This window comes from Plectropomus leopardus, chromosome 13 (genome assembly GCF_008729295.1).
Source record: "Plectropomus leopardus isolate mb chromosome 13, YSFRI_Pleo_2.0, whole genome shotgun sequence".
In the NCBI taxonomy this organism is placed as follows: Eukaryota; Metazoa; Chordata; class Actinopteri; order Perciformes; family Serranidae; genus Plectropomus; species Plectropomus leopardus.
This window is the reverse complement of record NC_056475.1, coordinates 15,158,872-15,177,153: the sequence shown is the minus strand read 5'-3', so window position 1 is coordinate 15,177,153 and position 18,282 is coordinate 15,158,872. Positions and strand designations below refer to the sequence as shown.

Below are 18,282 nucleotides of genomic sequence, written 5' to 3'. Positions count from 1 at the left end.
GTGACAGTTTCTCAAAGCAATGCAATACCAGACTGGTACATGTTGACCACAGACAGTGATTTTGCTTTTTTATTTTGTCTCCTTTACAGTTGGACCGTTTTGAGAAGGCAGTCTACTACCTGGACGCTGTGGTGTCTTTCATCGAATGTGGTAATGCTTTGGAGAAGAGCGCCCAAGAGGCAAAGTCCCCCTTCCCCATGTATGCTGAAACAGTGGAGCTTATAAAGTAAGAACAAACATAAACTTCTCTTATCATTGTCACACTTTAAAGGAAAACACCACCAATTTTACACATCAAAACCTGTTTACAGCACTACTGCATGTGTAAATTGCCTTAAGTCATTTGCTTGTCAGTGTCAGTTGGAGCTGAAAACTACAAGTTTGAAAATGAAAATAACCTGGGGTGTAGAGGTAAAAAGAAGTGAGCTTACCTGACACCTGTAGCCCACTCTTCATCTCTGCTTGAGGCTAGCAGCTCGAGGCTACATTAGCTGCAACTAGTATATAATCCAAATGCATTTTCTGTGATCGAGTTGCATTGTGGGTAATGTAGGCACTAGCTTTTGACACATTTATCTCTATTCCGTGTTCAACAGTGTCATAGAAGTTAGGCCTCAACACTAACTTTTAAAAAAGCGTGCAAGCAAGCAACGAAGCATCAACTTTTTGGTTGCTGAAACTGTCACCTTGTAATTTAAGTAATAAAGATATAATGCAGTGATATGCCAGTCATGAAAATTTGGCATTTAACAATGTTTACAAGCTTTATTACAATGACCAAAAAAAAATATTCTGGTTCTTTGTCAGTTGAATCAATTTGCACATTAGTCTGTGATGTAGAGGGGTTAGTCAAACTTTAAGCCCCACAGGGAAACAATGTTTTGCTTTTGCCCTGTTTCTAAAACAGACACACAAGTAAACGCACCAACATGTGAAGCGTAGCAGTTCTGACAGCAACAGTAATAATTCAATGTAACTAATGCAATAACTATGACATTTTTTTATTTCGAGGTGCACATTTTGTTGTTTTCTGTCACATTTCTTTTAATATGTTAAAAAGTGGTTGCCACTGATGGTAATTTAAGGCCTGGAATTTGTTACCCGTTCTCAGAATGGTAATTGTGACTGTCAAGCCCTTAAGTGTTCTTATAAACCAAAAGTCAATATATGAAATGAAAATTTTACTAGAATTTAAAAAAAAAAAAAAAATTCTATAATAACTTAAGCGGTTGGCTCTTCTAGAAACTAAACATTTATTTCTGTCTGTTTGCTCAGATACACTATGAAGTTAAAAAGCTACCTTGCCCCAGATGCTACTTCAGCAGACAAGAGGCTAGCTGTGCTTTGGTAAGTAAGCTGACCGAAATCTGGTGATGGATTTCATGTTCAGGAGTTGATGTCCTTTCCTTAGCCTTCAACTCAAAGGCAGTGTGATTAAGACAGCTTCCCTTATTATAATCTTTGCAAGTTTTAGATCAATATAAACTTTCTTTCTCTTTTCAGTCTACGATGCCAGTCTCTGCTCTACCTGCGGTTATTCAAGCTGAGGAAAGACAGTGCACTAAAATACTCCAAAACACTCACCGAACACTTAAAGGTACTTCTTGTTTTCTAGAAGCTGGAATCAAGTTTTGATAGGCAAATATAAATTCCATATATTATATATTTTTGTCTATGAATGTGTAAACTCCTGTGTTCATAATGTGCCTTCCTCATTTTGTTTTGACAGAATTCTCTGAGTAACACCCAGGCTCCCTCTCCTGGAATGGGAAAGTAAGTCATGGCTTCCTGTACAAGTGTTGAATGTTGAGAGGAAGTATGGCAAATTGATTTGACAGTACGCCAACGCTTAAACAATTTCACAGAAAGTTGAGAAAGCTATTGAAAATACTATTTTAAATATCAGCCGCAATGCAGATATGTGTTGCTCTAATTTCAGTGGTTATAACATCTTACTGTGAAGAACATTTTGAGTCATGCTGGGCGACAATTACATAAATACTGCTATCAGTGATGATTTTTAGTTAGATGTGTGATGTGACGTCAAGGATCAAGGATTCTTTATTGTCAGTCCAGTCATGCAATTCATATGAAGAATGAAATTAAGCATTCAGGTCTCGGTGATCGTTAAAAAAAGAACATAATAATAAATTAAACACTGGGTTGGCAGGTAAGTAATTAAATAAATAAAGTAAGCCATGCAGTAATTAATTAACAGTAAAAATCCTTTAGTCTTAAAAATCAAGAATTGTATATCAAAGATGTGTTTGACTTCTAAAAATAACCTTGAATCAAACTGTTTCTAAAGCAGCACCAGCTCTCTCATAACCATTTCTTCTTGATTATGTTTCTGAATGCAGCAAAGCAGCAGGCATGCCCTCTCCAGTGTCTCCCAAACTGTCACCTGGCACAGCCGGTGGCTACGCGACAGTCAGCAGCAGCAGCAGTGCCAGCTCGTCTGTGACCATACCTCAGCGTATCCACCAGATGGCTGCCAGTTACGTCCAGGTCACCTCCAACTTTCTGTACGCCACTGAGGTCTGGGACCAGGCAGAACAACTATCCAAGGAGCAGAAAGGTAAACAACTTCAAATTATTCTACAATTTTCTTATTTGAGCCCTTTTTTACACAGAGATCCAGTAAAAGGGCCACATGGAAGGCCCTTCTTTATGCTGGCTTTGCCTTTTTACAGAGAAAATGTGATGTTGAATTGCATGCTGATATACTGGAAGAAAACACAACAAAATTCCTGCACTGTTATTTTTAAGATTAAATACAGTGTGACCACTTAAAGGTGCTGTCAGATATTCTAATCCAATACACCTTGTCAAATATCTCTTACACTCTGCCAGCTGTCTGGCTGTCTGTCATCTGTATTCGCACTTTTAAAAAACTGGCTTTGTAAATTGGAAACAAAGTAACACAGCTTATACAGCACAATGCTGACTGCTCTCTGTCTTTAGTGCCATTACCCACAAGGAACAAAGCTACACCATGGAAGAAATGAAACATAAAAAAAAAATCTGAGATATTACTTTTTTATTGCTTTTGAGGGACCACTGACGAGTGGGGTGTATTTGTTTGGTTGTTGTTCAAAAATCAGCAAACTTTCTCAAGAAGCCTTTAATGGAAAAGTTTGTGAAGTGTCTTTTCCTTTCCTTTCCCTGTTACCTCACTACTGTATGCTGTCTAATAAAGGCAAAAATACCTAAAAAATCAGGCTCAGGCTAGAAATAAAGCTTTTGAATATCACGATGGACTGAACTGACTGAAATTTAGTACTTATAATACTTAGAGCTAGATGATCAAGTTGAAGTTGAGTCAAACATGCTGGTTTCAACTTCTCGGATATCAAAATTTATTGATTTTAAATTAAATATCTTGGGGATTTGAACTGCTGCTTGGTCTTAAGAAGCAATTTTAAGACATCATCCTAAACTCTTGGATATTGCTTTTCATTATTCTCTGTCAATTTATAGACAAAACATGTAAATGATTTCTTAAAAAAAGAAAATGCTCATAATAATAATAGCTGTTTTTCCCAGCTTGCCTTGAGTCACTGGCATTTAAACTGACACCTCCTGCTCTCGCTCTTGTTTTCCCAGACTTCTTCTTGGAGTTGGACAAGGTGATGGGTCCTCTGATCTTTAACACCAGCAGCATGACAGAACTGGTGCGTTACACACGGCAGGGCCTGCACTGGCTGCGTCTGGACGCAAAGGTTATTCCCTAGCGAGGACTCGATCCCTGTGCGCTGCTTCCACACACATACACACCTCAGCCTCTTGTGTTTTGCAACATGTGCTCAAAGACACATGCATGCCCTCACACACACACATACAATGATGTACTGTATGCACACATACACAGCCAAGCTCTGGTCCTCCATATACACACACACTCACATGATGAACCTCTCAGACATATCTCCAACACTGTGTCCATTTTCTACACCAGCTTGCCAAAAACACTGAGCAATCTAGAGTATCTCACCATCGACAGCACCACACAGGGAGAAGCATCAAAACTGCAGCACAGGAAAAAACAAGCTTATCGCCATGCTTCATATATCGGCATTCTTACAATCTCTGAAGGCCATGTTTTTATCTATTTGGCATGGAAGCCCTGGGTGAATTGCGAATACGCTTAAAAATGGGGTTTGGTTTTTAGGCTACTTTGGCTTTTAACTTTTTATTTGACTTTGTTTCACCAAAGTACCTCCCATAAACACCAAAGGTGCTTTAAAATGAAGGTTTCTCTTATCATTTTTGTGCCTTGTATGTGAGCAACAGGAAAACAAACAGCCACCTGTCATAGCGGATTAAATTGTTTTTATTTTCCTTCCTTTTATGCATTTTTAAACATTTAGCAGTTATAGAAGCTGGCAGCATTTATGATTTTATTGCGGTCTTTCACTTTTAAGTCCTGTTAACGCATTAGCAAAGATGGTGTCGGCCCCAAATTAAGCAACATAACACCATCTTGATTTATCTTTCCTTGAAAGCGCTAAAGCTAAATCTTGGAGCATGGCCACAAGATTTGAGGGCAGACTGAAGGGAGGGCTACTGTGGAAAGCAGATAAATAGCTGAGACATACACATATTTATTAATGTTATCTTTGTCAACCATAAGTTTTTGCCAGTGTCATTTTATTTTCCAGAATCATGAACTACTTTAGGAAAGAAAATTGAATGTTGGTGAATTTGTTGAAACCATTTCGGTCCTGTTTGATGCAAGGAGCAGCGATGCCTCTAGAGGCAGCTAGCAGGCACTCTCAGACTCGTGGCCTTAATAAAATTGATCATGTTAATGTTCTCTCTAAGAGATTTGTTGTCTTTGAAGCTTCAGAATACGAGTCTCTTCCTATGAAATGTTTTTACCCCTGTAGCTACATTGTTTATTGAGAAATATTCTGGAGGAAGAGTCACTTCCTGACAGTGTTATTCTTTTGTTTATCCCTGTTTGCTCAGAGTGTATTTTTCTAAGGAACAGCAGGGAGTGTTTCAAGTATTGAACATCATTTCCACATAATACAATGCAGTTATTTACATTGCAGTTTATAAAAAACACAGAGCCTGGGTGACTACTTATTTGGCACAACAAAAGCAAATTCATCTGGAAAGAACGATTTAGGGACGTGTTGCAGTCAGTGTTGCGTTTATTGAACAAAGAGTTTTAAATCTATCATTATATATTTCAGAATAGAAGGCCAATATAGATTTTATTTATATACCAAGCAGTTCTTTTGTTTCTTCCTCTGGCCAAGCAGAAGTATAACTTTTCAAATGCATTCTTTTAAAACAGGGTTGAACCAAGGGTTATAAGATGCAAAGTATTTGTATATGTAATTTCTTTTCCTATTTAAGTTTTAATCATACTTGTATTACAAGACAGTAGATGAGAAACATGTCAGCTAGTTGTCAGGCAGGATAAAAATGATAGAGTAACAGTGTATGCCAGCTGTCCACATATGAACATTTCTTTTATTTAAATTGACTGATTGTCATCGTGGAAATCTGAATGGTCATGGTTTTTGAATGAAGACGATAACATTACACTCAAGATTTAAGGTGACATTTGGGTGTTTGGTAATCGTCAGTGACATGAAGAAATGTCTTCTTTTTGTCTTTTTTTAAGACCACTTTTTACTTAAATGCTGGAAAATTTAAAGCCTGGGTCAAATAGTATTTATGGGAAATTTTATTGGTTTGTTTTTGGAGTTGAGTTTGGACAAGAGGAAGGTGCCAGACATTTTCAGACGTGTGATAGTTTGTAACCTTGTGGCATTTTTCCTCCATTTTCATATATTACTTTGTGTGCATCAGGAATAAAGTTTTTTTCTTTTTAGGCTTTTCAGAGGTTCCCTTGCCAAAAGTCTGGCTTTTATCATTGGATTATTGCAGAAAATACGCTCTGTGGCCAACAAATGTTTACGACACTTGCATGTTTTGTTCGGCAAGATAATCTTCACAAATGAACACCATGTTTAGGATTTTTTTAAGCGTAAATGAAATCACCAGAAGTAAAAAGCTAATGTGGGGATAGAAGCATATTGCACCACCGTCTCATGACTTAAACGTCACTTCAGCAACGAGGCTGTAAAGCTGTGTTCAGTGTTATGGTGTTCTGCAGTCTCATTTAGCCACTTGTTAGTAACCACCATTTTTAAGGGGCATAATGGCTTCATGATTCATGAGTTTGGTATTTACGCTCATATTTTATGTTGTAGAAAAAAACATGAAAGTCTTTATCTTGTGTTAACCACAGACCTTATTTCAGGCATCTAACCAAAAACCCACTTAAAACACCCATTGACTTCGGTGCAAGAATGAATCCTGGACATTAGTCCCGGTTCCCTCGTCTCACTCTATTGATATTTCCCTTACACCTTTTTCATCTCAAAACAACACTATTCTTAATCCCAAATTTTACTTTTGACCCAGGTTTGACCCTTTTTGTTTTTTATTGTTGCGTTTTTGTATTTTCTTTCCTTCACTGGCTCCCTGGCCTTTACTGTAGGAGGGGATACTGTTATTTCCTCTGGCACTTGAAAAAGAGAAAGTCAGAGGAGGTATTATTTTAATCTATGCAGGATTTTTACAAAAAAAAGGATCTGTTTCTGTGGAAAACGTTAATTTTTTGTCTTGGGATTTTTTCCCCCCACTTCTTTTTTTTTCCGCCTCAGTGAGAAACCTGTTGAACTCAAGTGTCCAATGCCTTTAGCTTTTGCAATTTTTGTGTACCGGTTTAGTATATATGTGTATATAGATCTGTTTTTATAACCAAACAGCGATGGCTTGAGCCATTTTGTACTTAAAGCTGGAGGCCACTTTTCTCATAGGAATTCCTCTGCGGGTTTTGCCAGCCCAGTCAATGTCTTCATACACTGGTACACTTTGTAAGTACAGGTCCGCGCCTTGTGTTCCCTACACTATCTTGTAGTCAGATGTACAAAGATTTAGCATTAGAGTAATTTTTAACAGTTTGCTACTCACACTTATTTATTTTTCTGCCCCTTTGCTTAATATTTTTTTCTATTTTTGCCATTTTAAGGAATACCATTTTATGAAATAGAAAGATGTAAATGTATTGGGGTTGTTCATGATGAGATTTCCTTGTAAGTAGTAATTAATATTAATTCTAACTTGAAAGAATCCAGGGTAAGATGAGTTTTTTTGACATTCAGTAGGAAGATGTTAACACTTGCATGTTTCTATTTAAATACAATTGTATAAATTGTAAATATAACATTTCTTTAAGGGTGAATTTCTACTACAGGTTGACATTTTTATCGAAATTTAAAAATGCTGTAAATACATTTGTGAGATACTTTATGCACATTTTTTTTCCTCCCTCTACGGGCTTTTGTGTTGTCCTTTTCTTGCAAGCTGTTATAGAGTACATCCCAGTCTCTTTAACACTGTGTATCAGATTGATTTTCGAGTCTTTTTCTTACCGTGCTTTGTCTTCTGCTTCACTGTCTCTCAGTATCATGGTCGCCACATAATCATTAATGTCTCTAGATCCAAGTGCGAATATTTTGTCTTCTCTGTATTTGATATGGAGGCGTGTACTTTTCATGAAATGTATATTGTTGATCTCATGGGATGGATGTATGTATGGACGTATGGATGCTGTGTACAGTCTGTTGTGTAAAATCACGTCTGTTTCCTCCTCACGAGAGAGAAAGAGAGAGAGAGAGAGAGAGATGTATTTACTGTGTCCCTTTTGAACAATTGGTCCAACATGTCTTTTGAAACAGAGGTATTTCTCTACAGGTCAAAACAGTTGTAGCAGTTTATACAGTATGTTGTATAACACCTTTTTTCTAAGTCGTCTCTAAAGTGAGACCAGCAGCATACACTATGTACATTAGTCTAAATTGGATTAGTTTTAAGAGAACTGATGATAGAGATACTATATATGATGGATGCAATATGATTAAAGGTACTCATTGAGTTTGATCTTCAAACTTAGGTTATGTAATTTAAAAGCATTCTTGTGAAGTGAGTATTAATTGTGACTAATGAGAGTCTGTCCTGAATATTCTTTGTATTTTGCCGTATTGAGAATAAAATATATATGGATATGTTTAATGGAGTGTTGCTTGTTTTGTCTAAGCAGTTCAGTATTAATTGTTTTAGAGAATGAGAGCCAAAGTTGAGGGTTTTGTTTTTTGGAAACAAACAAAAGTTATATTTACACTATTTTTTCTCAAGAAAACACACTACAGCATATGTTTCATTTTGCTGGAATATCTGTGCGCTCCGTAGTGCTAACAGGAGACAAAAACTCCAAGAAACCACGAAACTGATGTTTTTGAGCATAACTGGAAACTTCATGATATCTGAATAAATACACACATTGTAGACAACGTGTATGTAAACATATTATGAACAATGACTTGCTGGAAACCAGAACAGACAAAATTTCTGTCATATTGTTTGATTGACTATAGGAAGCAAATGTCAGCTTTTACATTCAGAATCTTTATGTTTTTTAAAGCAACTAACAAAGCTACCAATTTTCAAAATCTGCTTAAATTAAAGGTACATTCATTTAAAAAACTAGTAAAAAACAAATGTTGAAATTTTGGAAAAGTCATGCAGTTTTGTTGTGCGTACTGAAATTACAGTTCTTTTCTGTGGATAACCTACTGCGTAATGTAACAAACTATTCGGAAAAAGGCTGCTGTTTAGTCTTTCAAAAGTCATGGAAAAGTTTAGAAATTCTGACTGAAAATGGAAAAATGGGAACCCTGTGTATACATTTTAAACATTTAAACTCAACATCATAGTTTTTGTTTACAATAATTTCCAAGTTCAAATATTTAAGAACATGTCCTCAGTTACTTGAACACTGCTAATTGGAGTCTGGCGACCCACCTTTGTGCCAGTGTTAGAGCCAGTTGAAGTCGCTTTTCATGGTGTTTACATTATTTGTCAACCCCATGTAGTGACTTGGCACATCACAAACAACTGCTGACAACAGGCCTGTGCTCCAGTTCACAGTGAATAAATTGCCACCAAGTGGTCATGAGTTGCTACTGTCATTGCTGTCGTCCCATCATTTCCAGCCTCATTATCACTGGATTGTCTTTACAATCACTGTGATTACTATACAGTTTATGGTCATGATTGCATTAGCATCATTTGTATTATAATAATGACAATATGAACTGAGAGGAGGATGATTTTATGTTTCACAGTATTTCACAGTCTTGTGATATTTTGAAAGGTTTTCTGGTTTGTTATTCGGAAGGTAAATTTTAAAACCATTTTTAAGCCATTTGTGCCATTTTTGCAAAAACAAACATTCAACAATACTATAGATGGCTGTAAAGTCAGACTGATTGTTTAATGATAGAGAAAAATGTGCAATACAGTTTAGAAGTGATTAAACAAAATCAATGCACTTTGGGACAATTTGTGGTTGTTTTTGAAGAAGAAAAAGAACAGGATCCAATTTAAATTTGCCATTTTTAACCACTAAAAATGCTTCTCTTTAAATAACTTTATTTTATACATCCTTGTATGTGACATGTATGTAATTTCAACTATTGTGACCCTGTGACCCTAAATATAATATATGTAAACTATAATGTATATATTATATAAATTATATAAATATATTATGTAAAATATAATTTAAGCATATAGGAGAGCTGGACTTTCAAAATATTCCTGAATGAATAACTATGTATTTCAGGGACATTAAATAATGATGTGATAGACAGTTGTCCAACCAGTGTATTATGTTTTATCTTTATACACACATATTTACATATTTTACTGATTTTATTTTATCACTATTTTTTGTTTTTTGTCTTGGTCTGGGTACTGATTTGATTTCTAGTATCTGTCTATTTTTCTATCTATGTATGTGTCCATCTATCTATATATCTATCTTAAACTATATAAACCATATATGTATATAAATTCACTTACCGCTTTTTCCAGTAAAAATGTCACTGTTGACTCTTGGTTTCTGCCTCTTTCCAGTGAACTGAATACCAAAATACAGAGAAATTCCCGTTTATGCTGTTCCGCCATTAACACAGACTGACCAATCGGGTGTCGTGTTTTCCCAACATGCCCGCCTCCCGCCGCATCTGATTGGTCGATTTGGTCCTCTATTACCTTTCATCCGCTTGTCTCTTCCAGGGAATAAGGTAAGCTAACTGCCAGCGAAGGAAAAAGGAAAGCTCATTACTGAGGGCGACGAGGCACCTCAGCCAACTGCTAGAAAGTGAATCTTGTCCTTTGGTTTCAATTAGTTTTTTTTAAAACCACTATTCACTTAAAAGCAGGAGACAAGTCTGAGAGAAACAAGGACTACAAGCTGTAAACGGCGACAGGGAATCAGCAGGTACGTGAAGTGAAGGGGACTGTTGTCGCAGCAGGTGCTTCTGGTATCGCTGCGCTGCTCAGTTTCGGTTGTCAACTGTCAACCTGTTGCTTAACTACTATTTCTTGTAAAAATGGCTTAATGTCTCTTACATCGACACTCTCTTTATATGTGCAGTTTGTTGTTAGTTGTTATTCTTGTCGGGAGTGAAATAAACGTCCTTTACCAAGCTACAACTGATTAAGTAGGAGCAAACGTTACATAGGAAATAGTCCTTGTTGGTGGTCAAATTGGTGGACATAGTTGTCACTTTTCTGGAATAGCATGCTCTGACTTATTGTAAGCTTTTACACCTCGTGTATATGACATTTTAATTCATATTTAGGGCCTGCTTATTATTTATGAGAGGGGATGGTGGTGTTGCAAAATGGGGGAGACACATTAAATAATATGTTTTCAGCACTGGGGAGGGAGTTATGTTTTGTAATTTAGCTATGAGGAGTGATATTCAACTTTAAATGGTTGGATTTTGTATTTATTTTAAATACCCCCAGAACCCCAAGTGGGTTTGAAAGGTATGTTTACTTTAAAAGTCTAAATCACACCTTTTATCATAGCCAGAATTTGTGAAAAACTGTTATTTATGGTGTAGGGAGGGTTATGCATTTTCCCTGCAGTCATATAGGGATGCTCAAAGAAAAAAAACTTGTAGCTCTGGCCAGGAAGGGTCGTGATATAAAAAAACAAATTTGCACCCCAGCCGCTCCCCTACTTTGATAAAAAAAAAATACAATCCCCCAGCTTTACACGTGTTTAAAGTTTATTATGGATTACATTTTAGTAAAACTAAACTACTCTGCTTCCACCTCAAAACCCCCTTTTTATTAGCCTGTTAAAATGTATTTAACATCAATTTGGGCTCTGTGAAAAACATCTTACAGATGAGCTGAAAATTATGGTTAGTTGCAGCTCTGTAATAGATAGTGTGGACTGGAGACAAACAGCAACCCAAACTACTGTTATCACCACATTTAATTGTCATTTTCATACTATTTGTGGTCCACATTACTTACGCTGTTATTTGGCAGTATTGTGAAAACAACACAGTATTGTCCTTTCTCAACCTTATCTCCTTGCCTCAAATTGATACCTGGCCCTGAATTATGCACAGGAGAGCCTTTCTACCTAATGACTGGACTATGTTTTATTTAAACTGGGAACAAAAGGCGCCACGGCTGTGGCAGTGTTGCTTTGGGGGAAACCAGACACTGGTGTTTTGTGCTGTGGCTAAAACTGAAGCACTCATGCGGTGCGTTGGTCAGATGGTGGGAGCAGGAGGAGCACACTGGCCTCTCTGTGCTGCTGCTGGATGCCCTGCCCGGCTCCACTGCACCCACAGAGCCTGACCTGGAGGCTGCAAAGAGACCCTTACAGAAATGTTTGAGAAGAGTAGACGTGCATGGTGGTCAGGGTTGGAAATTGACTTTTTTTGTCCCCCTGCCACTGTGGCTGGTGGACTTGTATAGCATGAGTAGGTGGTGTGTGTGTGTTTGCAGGAAGATGAAAGAAGAAAGGAAGCCGGAAACAAAAGATGGCAGAAAATAAAAGGGCAAGGCTATAAAATAGAGTAGGGTCACAAAGCCATGGGCTATGCATGTAAACTTACTCAGGGTGTGGAAACATGATATCTTCCTCTGTCTTTTGCCATGTCTCTTTCTTTTTCCTTCTTCTGTTAAGGTAACAAAAAATGTGTGGGTAGTATTGACAGTGTGTTGTAGAAAAAGTAGTTCAACGAAATGGAATAATATCTGTGTCATTTTAGGACACTTAAGATTCAAAATAGTATCAGTTAGGAGTTAGGTACTTTATGTGGTGTGTTGTTGTTTGAGTTGTTCATTATTTTAGCAGTGGAAAATTACCCTTGGTGTGAGTGTGTTTTTCAGTCGGATGTTTACATTCTTTCAGTGACCTCTCACACAGCCCACCTCGACAAGGATGAACTAACTGGTTTGGCTGCATGAGTCAGGTTAGTTGAAGTTCACTCGGGTTCAGATTAATTGTGCAGCACAAGGAACCTCATGGAGGCATTAGCCAAAAAATAAATCTTAAAACAAATGTTGCTGAAATTGACCTTAATCAAATGGTGAGATCACACACAATTGTTGTTCCAAATCTGAAAACTTAATGAAATCCCATAAATAAAGCAACTTAAAATTAGAGAAACCTTTTATTAAATGACCTAATGTCACTGTATTCAATTATTATCACTCTGGTGTCTCTTTGAAATCTAGTGAAGGTGTCAAAGTAAGATAATGGTCAAGGATGTAGCAGGAGGATGTCAAAGTTATAAATAAGTTAACAGCTTGTTGGGTTCTGTTATTCTTACCTGTGATGTTTACATTTTCCTGTAATGGAAGTGTTGTAATTCCATCTCTTTCTTTGTACCTGCATGATGTGAGGCTCTCACTAGTATTGTTGGTTACAGGAAAATAAATGAATTAAGGAAATAGCTGTGAATGACTCATTCAAAGCCATGGGGAATTCAATGATGTCTTTTACAGTGAAATTATTGACTCACACTGGCCGTAATCAGGTACGAGAGAGGGTTTGTTTTGATATTAGGAGCTAACCACTAACATGTGACTTAGGATAATTTGGATATAAATCAACTGATGTGATCAAGCACCGACATTATGCAATGTATTCACAATAAAGGAAGATTTAATTAACAGGAATAAAGGGGGTGGGGGGCAGCAATACATTGTAGCCACAAAAGAATGAGATTATACTTGAAAGGTGGAAGTGGCTGATCAAAGTCTGTCAGACTAATTTTTATCAAGGGTTTAATGTGTAATAGAGTATTCAGTATGGCATATTTGAGATAATCTCGGCACATTGTGTCATGCAGAAGTAATTTTATGCTTCAGAAGTTTGGTACATCGTGGCAGTGCTGATAATTAAACTGTAATTAGCAGGGAGGCTAGTTAGCATAAGGTGTGGCATTCTGGTCTGTGAAAGTCATCATGACATCATGTGCTGTTTTGCAAGTCATGACCTTGGAAACGCTGAAAAGATGATAGATGCACTCTTTGGTGCATGGCTGTAATGTGGTATTCAGGTAGGTTGTATGACATCATTGCAGAAGGCCTCTTTAAACACTGATTTAAAAAAAAATCAGGGTGGAAGATTTGATTCTCTAGAGTCAGAGCACAGAAGAGGAAGACAGGCCGGTTTAAGATGCCATATGAAAGTAAAAAAAATCCCCACAGGATTAATGAGTAATAGGTAGAGAATCAGAGGTTGTTGTAACTAACAGGCATTCTGCAAAAGGAAACATTAATATGGAAATTTGGAGTTTTGGGACACCTTCACAGATAATCTGAATAAAAGCAGAAGGAATCAAATATTACTTTAACATTACATCATTGTGGAGTAACTTGAGCGAATCAATGGATGTATGTGTGAGTGTTTCAGAATTGCTTTCACAGAAATCAAACCTGTGTTTTTTGTGGTAATCATAGATGGGAAGGTGATGCCTAATCACCTTCCCACCTATTATGGCTTTTGTGTGGAGGTCACCAAAGCCTGTCTGAAAGTTTTTTTTCTGAAGTCAGTTTATGATAATGATGAGAACAATTGCTGGTTACAACAAGCAGTCATTTAATATGTTCTGATTTACTTTGACATTGGTAGGAAGGGTTTTTGATTAGACTGGCTAAAAGTAGCTGTAATTATGATCAATGCTTTTGATTTAATCGCAGCATATGCTGTGTGTTGGTTGCTAATAATGACACAGTTTACAAATGGATGATTAAAAAAGTTTTGGGGGGTTTTCTATTTAAGCCATGGCACAACAATGGGAGATTCTGATTGGCTGCTATAAATACTATAATAAATATTTTTACATAAATAATGGCTCAAATTACTGCATGTCATGTGATGTGTTTCAAACAGTTTCAAACAAACGTAGAATTATCACCCGGGTTTGACCACTGACTGGTGAGTTATTGTGTCAGATCCTTCTCCTTTTGTCAGGAACACAGAGACCTCTTCAGGTCCTATAGAGCAGATAGACGAGAAGGAGACAAATGGCTGACAGAGGTTATCGTTGGCTAATACGAGACCTCCTGAGGGCAGACTGGAAAGTGTGTATAGTTATGTGTGTCTGTCTGACTGCCTATTGTGATTATCTGACAGGACCACACCTACACCATTGTATGACCCTATAGGACCCTCATTAGGATATGGCAGTGTCATATGTCAGGTGGGTATGTGTGTGTGTGAGTAACCCCTTTGTATAGGCAGCTTTTACAAATACACCTTTTCCTGTTTGGGAAAATGTAGATTGCCCAGTGGAGCTTTTCTTAAACGGAAGCTATGTTAACATTCAGTGTTACCTTACCCATTGTATATGATTTACACAAGTTTTATTTCTGCATATTTTTTATCTATTTTGCCTTTATTAGGATAGGAAAGCTGTAGAGTGAAAGGGGAAAGGAGAGGAGATGACATGCAGCAAAGGGCCACAAGGTGAAACTGAACCCACGGCCACTGCAGCAAGGACAGAAACTGTGTACATGAGGTGCCCGCTCTACTGGGTGAGTTACAGGGTGCCCATTTTTCTGTATTATTAAATGCAGTGTTCGCACAATACTGTAATTTTTAACTTTTATACAGTACCTTGAAAAATATCAATATTTGATACCATTTTGGATACCATTGGGAAAAATTGATATTGAGGACATAAAACTTACATTTTTCAGATAAATATAACAGGGTGAAAACATGACAGCGATGATATTTCATTTCTTGGTTAGTAACCGCAGAATTAAACATTAAACATTAACAATCACAGAAAGTGAAAAAGCACAGCTAGTATTGGTGTGTCGATACTGTATTTGCCAGCAGCAGTTGCAGAAAATGATTATTGGAACTGTTTCATATATTCAAAAACAATATTTTTTTCATCTGAATGAAAACACAATTTTACTTCTTTCTCTAGTATCAGTTGACAGTGATATTCTACATTCACTGGTTAGGATTCTTCTGCGCTGATGGACAGAAAATAGTGGATTTTATTATTTGCCAGCAGCAACAATTTCTTTTGTTAGCATAAGTAGCAACAGCCACAGTACAGAAAATCCATCAGGAAAAATCTAAATTCAAGCCAAAAAACAAGCCACAGTGCTTGACTGAAATGCAAAAACATCACTACGCTGATCTCAGATTATGATTTAAAGTCTGAAAATGTTGATGTTAAAATAGTCAGGGTCACTGAGGCATCAAAAAGAGGCCTGTACAGAGAGGAAGAAACTGATTTTTTGCGATGCTGTTGCTGTTTCAGTGTGAACAACAGAGCAACCCTTCATCCTCTGTGTCTGAGAGATTTCTCTGTGTGTACTGTAGCTCCATAATACACTGTGCTAACAGGTCTTCCAGAGGGCCTTCTCAGGTATCATAGCCCCTGATGAAAAGGTGTGGGTGAGGGGTTGTCACCAACATTTGAGCTGGCCACGGACGCAGTATTATGGCTGTAATATTGCCTAATAAAAGAGGCATTTACAGCTGTCTGACATGGCTGGAAGTAGAGGCTTGATATCTTTGTTTGTGTCTGTGAGTGTCCAGTCAGAGCTGGGATGACCTTGACTTAGTCTAAGTTGCTAAAATAATACATGTTAAGAAATTATTAAAGTGGAAGCAAAACTACTGAAATTTGAACAAGTTTATATTTTTCTTTGCATCTTAGTAAGGAGTAATATTCCCCTCATAATAGTCACACCAATACTTCCTCAGGCAGCACCACCTCTGACTACCTCACCATTTTTTCTCCCAGGTTACAAAGTCCAGTTGTGCTGTTTTCTGTTGAAGTGTAATCTCTGAGTGATTTATTTTACAGCCTTTGCCCCCCCTTCCACCTCTGATCCCCCTCTCCTCCCTTGCTCTGTGGTAGGAAACCTGCGCTGCCAACAGTAAAAGGAGCCCATTGTTATCAGCTCCCCCAAAATTAACCACGGTGGCAGGCTCTGTGCTGAGAAACACAATGTAGATTAGAAATCACTTGACTCCTGCGTGATGATGATCACTACTATTAAGTTACTGTATATGTTTCAAAGCAGAACCATTAAAAGTTAACACAGAGTGTCTGCAGAGGCGTCGATACATTGGGAGCTCTTCTACAGCCTGAGGTGTAGGTGGGACTCTGTAATTATCAACACATTAGACACTCCTTTGTTCTTCCAACATAGCTCCGACACATGTTCTGTTGTTAAACATGCTGAGGTGGAGGCGAGATGACTGCAGCACTATGATCCACGTGGTAATAGCGCTGTGAGCTAACAAAGAGCCTCTGTATTCGGGATAAAATAATAATTTTCTTTTTCATTGTTACATTATTTTCATAATATAGCTTTCTGCAGCATAAAGCAAGCTTCTCAGAGGAAAAGCGCTTACCCAGGATTACTCAATTTGAGAGCCTTATCAGCCTGTTCAGGGAAATATTGTTGGCGTGTTACATTGATCATCTGCTTCATAATGGCCTGAAGAATGATGTAACTGGCTAAGTGCTAACTCAGTGTCCACCTGGAGCAGATTAATTAAATATCTGTTGGAACTTTAATGCCAGGCTTTTTTTTCACTGTCTATAATAACAAGCCTTTTGCTATTTACAGGTGTGATTTTTGAAGCACCAGTTTGTACATTATGTGGGCATGGGAAACCCATTAAGTAACATGTTGAAAGCTGAGATCTTTGCACTCTAAAATGTAAAGCTGCAGTCTTGCTTTTCTAGTGCTAAGCTGTCCACTAAATCAGATTTATTCTCGGTTCATTTTACAGAAGAAATCCCCCTGTAGGCTTGATGTGGAGATTTAGAGAGTGAGAAGTAGGAGAGAGGAAATATATTTCTTGTTAGAGAGCCAACTTACTCAAACTTTCCCATTGTTTTTATAGGGCCCAAATTAAGACTTTTTATAGTTATGAGGCTCTGTTGCAATATATGTTCATGTAGTAATAACAGCTGGTTAGGGCTCATCTGGAGTAATTGAGATTCTAGTGGTGAGTTCTTTTTTTTTCCTCAATAACTCTTGAACAACATGATGATATTTGTTTTTGATGTGAGGAAGCCAAAAACATGCCCCGCCTGTAGCTTGGAATTACTCCTTGTTTTTAACTGAATGTAAGCAATAAATTGTGCTTGATCCAAGAAAATCACTTCAGTCAGGATATTTCGCCAGCTTTGCACATAAATTAAACAGCTCCGGCTATCAGAAATGGCAGGTTTGGCGAAATCGGATACATTGAGGGATGTGATCAGGCCATCTGTTCTAGTTTGTGCTTTGGGCTTTTTCCATATCAAATAATGCCTTGCAAGGTCGGTGGAAAAATCTTTTCTGTGTGCTGTTCTGGACAAATCTAGTATAATTTTGTAGGTGTTCAAATCAGCAGCTGTTCACACTACAAGATGAACTCCCTTACCAGTACCCAAAGTTTATATAAACAAAAGTAATTGTAAAGAAGTCAAAGTTGGGCATGAAGTGATCTCTGACCAGTAACTGTGATACTGTGTAAGCAGTAAGTTGATTTGACCCAGTTTTTTGTGTGTGTGTAAGTGATCATTCACAAGAAATTAAACTGGGTTTATCAACACAAACTAAATAATTATCTCTGTATTTCATTAAGACTGTAAGGAATCAAATTACATCAGGTGAATCAGTTGTCAAAACTGAAACTCAACTCAGGAAACAGGAAAGCTTCCAGCACTCCTCTCACCCACTGAAACCTTTGTCTGTGTCTGAGGAATGAGTGGGAGACAGAAGTGTAAATAGAGGAGAAAGAGACTGAGTGAGATTTGAAACTAGGCTGTCAAGACCAATAAATTACTGGATTCTGGAGAACAGTAATACGAGACAGAAGGGTTCTTCATGTGAGGACACCTG

General features: G+C 37.5%; 2 protein-coding genes across 6 annotated transcripts in view; both read left to right on the top strand.

The window, feature by feature from the left end:
- aff4 (AF4/FMR2 family, member 4) overlaps window positions 1-8,097 on the top strand; it is a 39,322-nt gene extending 31,225 nt beyond the window's left edge. For both annotated transcript variants that reach the window (XM_042498618.1, XM_042498617.1), the window contains exons 16-21: window positions 90-226; window positions 1,276-1,347; window positions 1,504-1,597; window positions 1,730-1,773; window positions 2,361-2,578; window positions 3,607-8,097. In XM_042498618.1, the coding sequence (XP_042354552.1) occupies window positions 90-226; window positions 1,276-1,347; window positions 1,504-1,597; window positions 1,730-1,773; window positions 2,361-2,578; window positions 3,607-3,734 (693 nt within the window). In that variant the 3' untranslated portion in view covers window positions 3,735-8,097. The remainder of the gene's footprint in view (window positions 1-89; window positions 227-1,275; window positions 1,348-1,503; window positions 1,598-1,729; window positions 1,774-2,360; window positions 2,579-3,606) is intronic.
- A 2,084-nt stretch (window positions 8,098-10,181) lies between these two features.
- shroom1 (shroom family member 1) overlaps window positions 10,182-18,282 on the top strand; it is a 35,708-nt gene continuing 27,607 nt past the window's right edge. Inside the window, exons 1-4 of one of the 4 annotated variants that reach the window (XM_042499068.1) lie at window positions 10,182-10,369; window positions 12,314-12,374; window positions 14,546-14,612; window positions 14,815-14,946. The gene's annotated coding sequence lies outside the window, so the exon portion shown is untranslated. The remainder of the gene's footprint in view (window positions 10,370-12,313; window positions 12,375-14,545; window positions 14,613-14,814; window positions 14,947-18,282) is intronic. The other 3 variants (XM_042499066.1, XM_042499069.1, XM_042499067.1) reach the window with 3 other exon arrangements.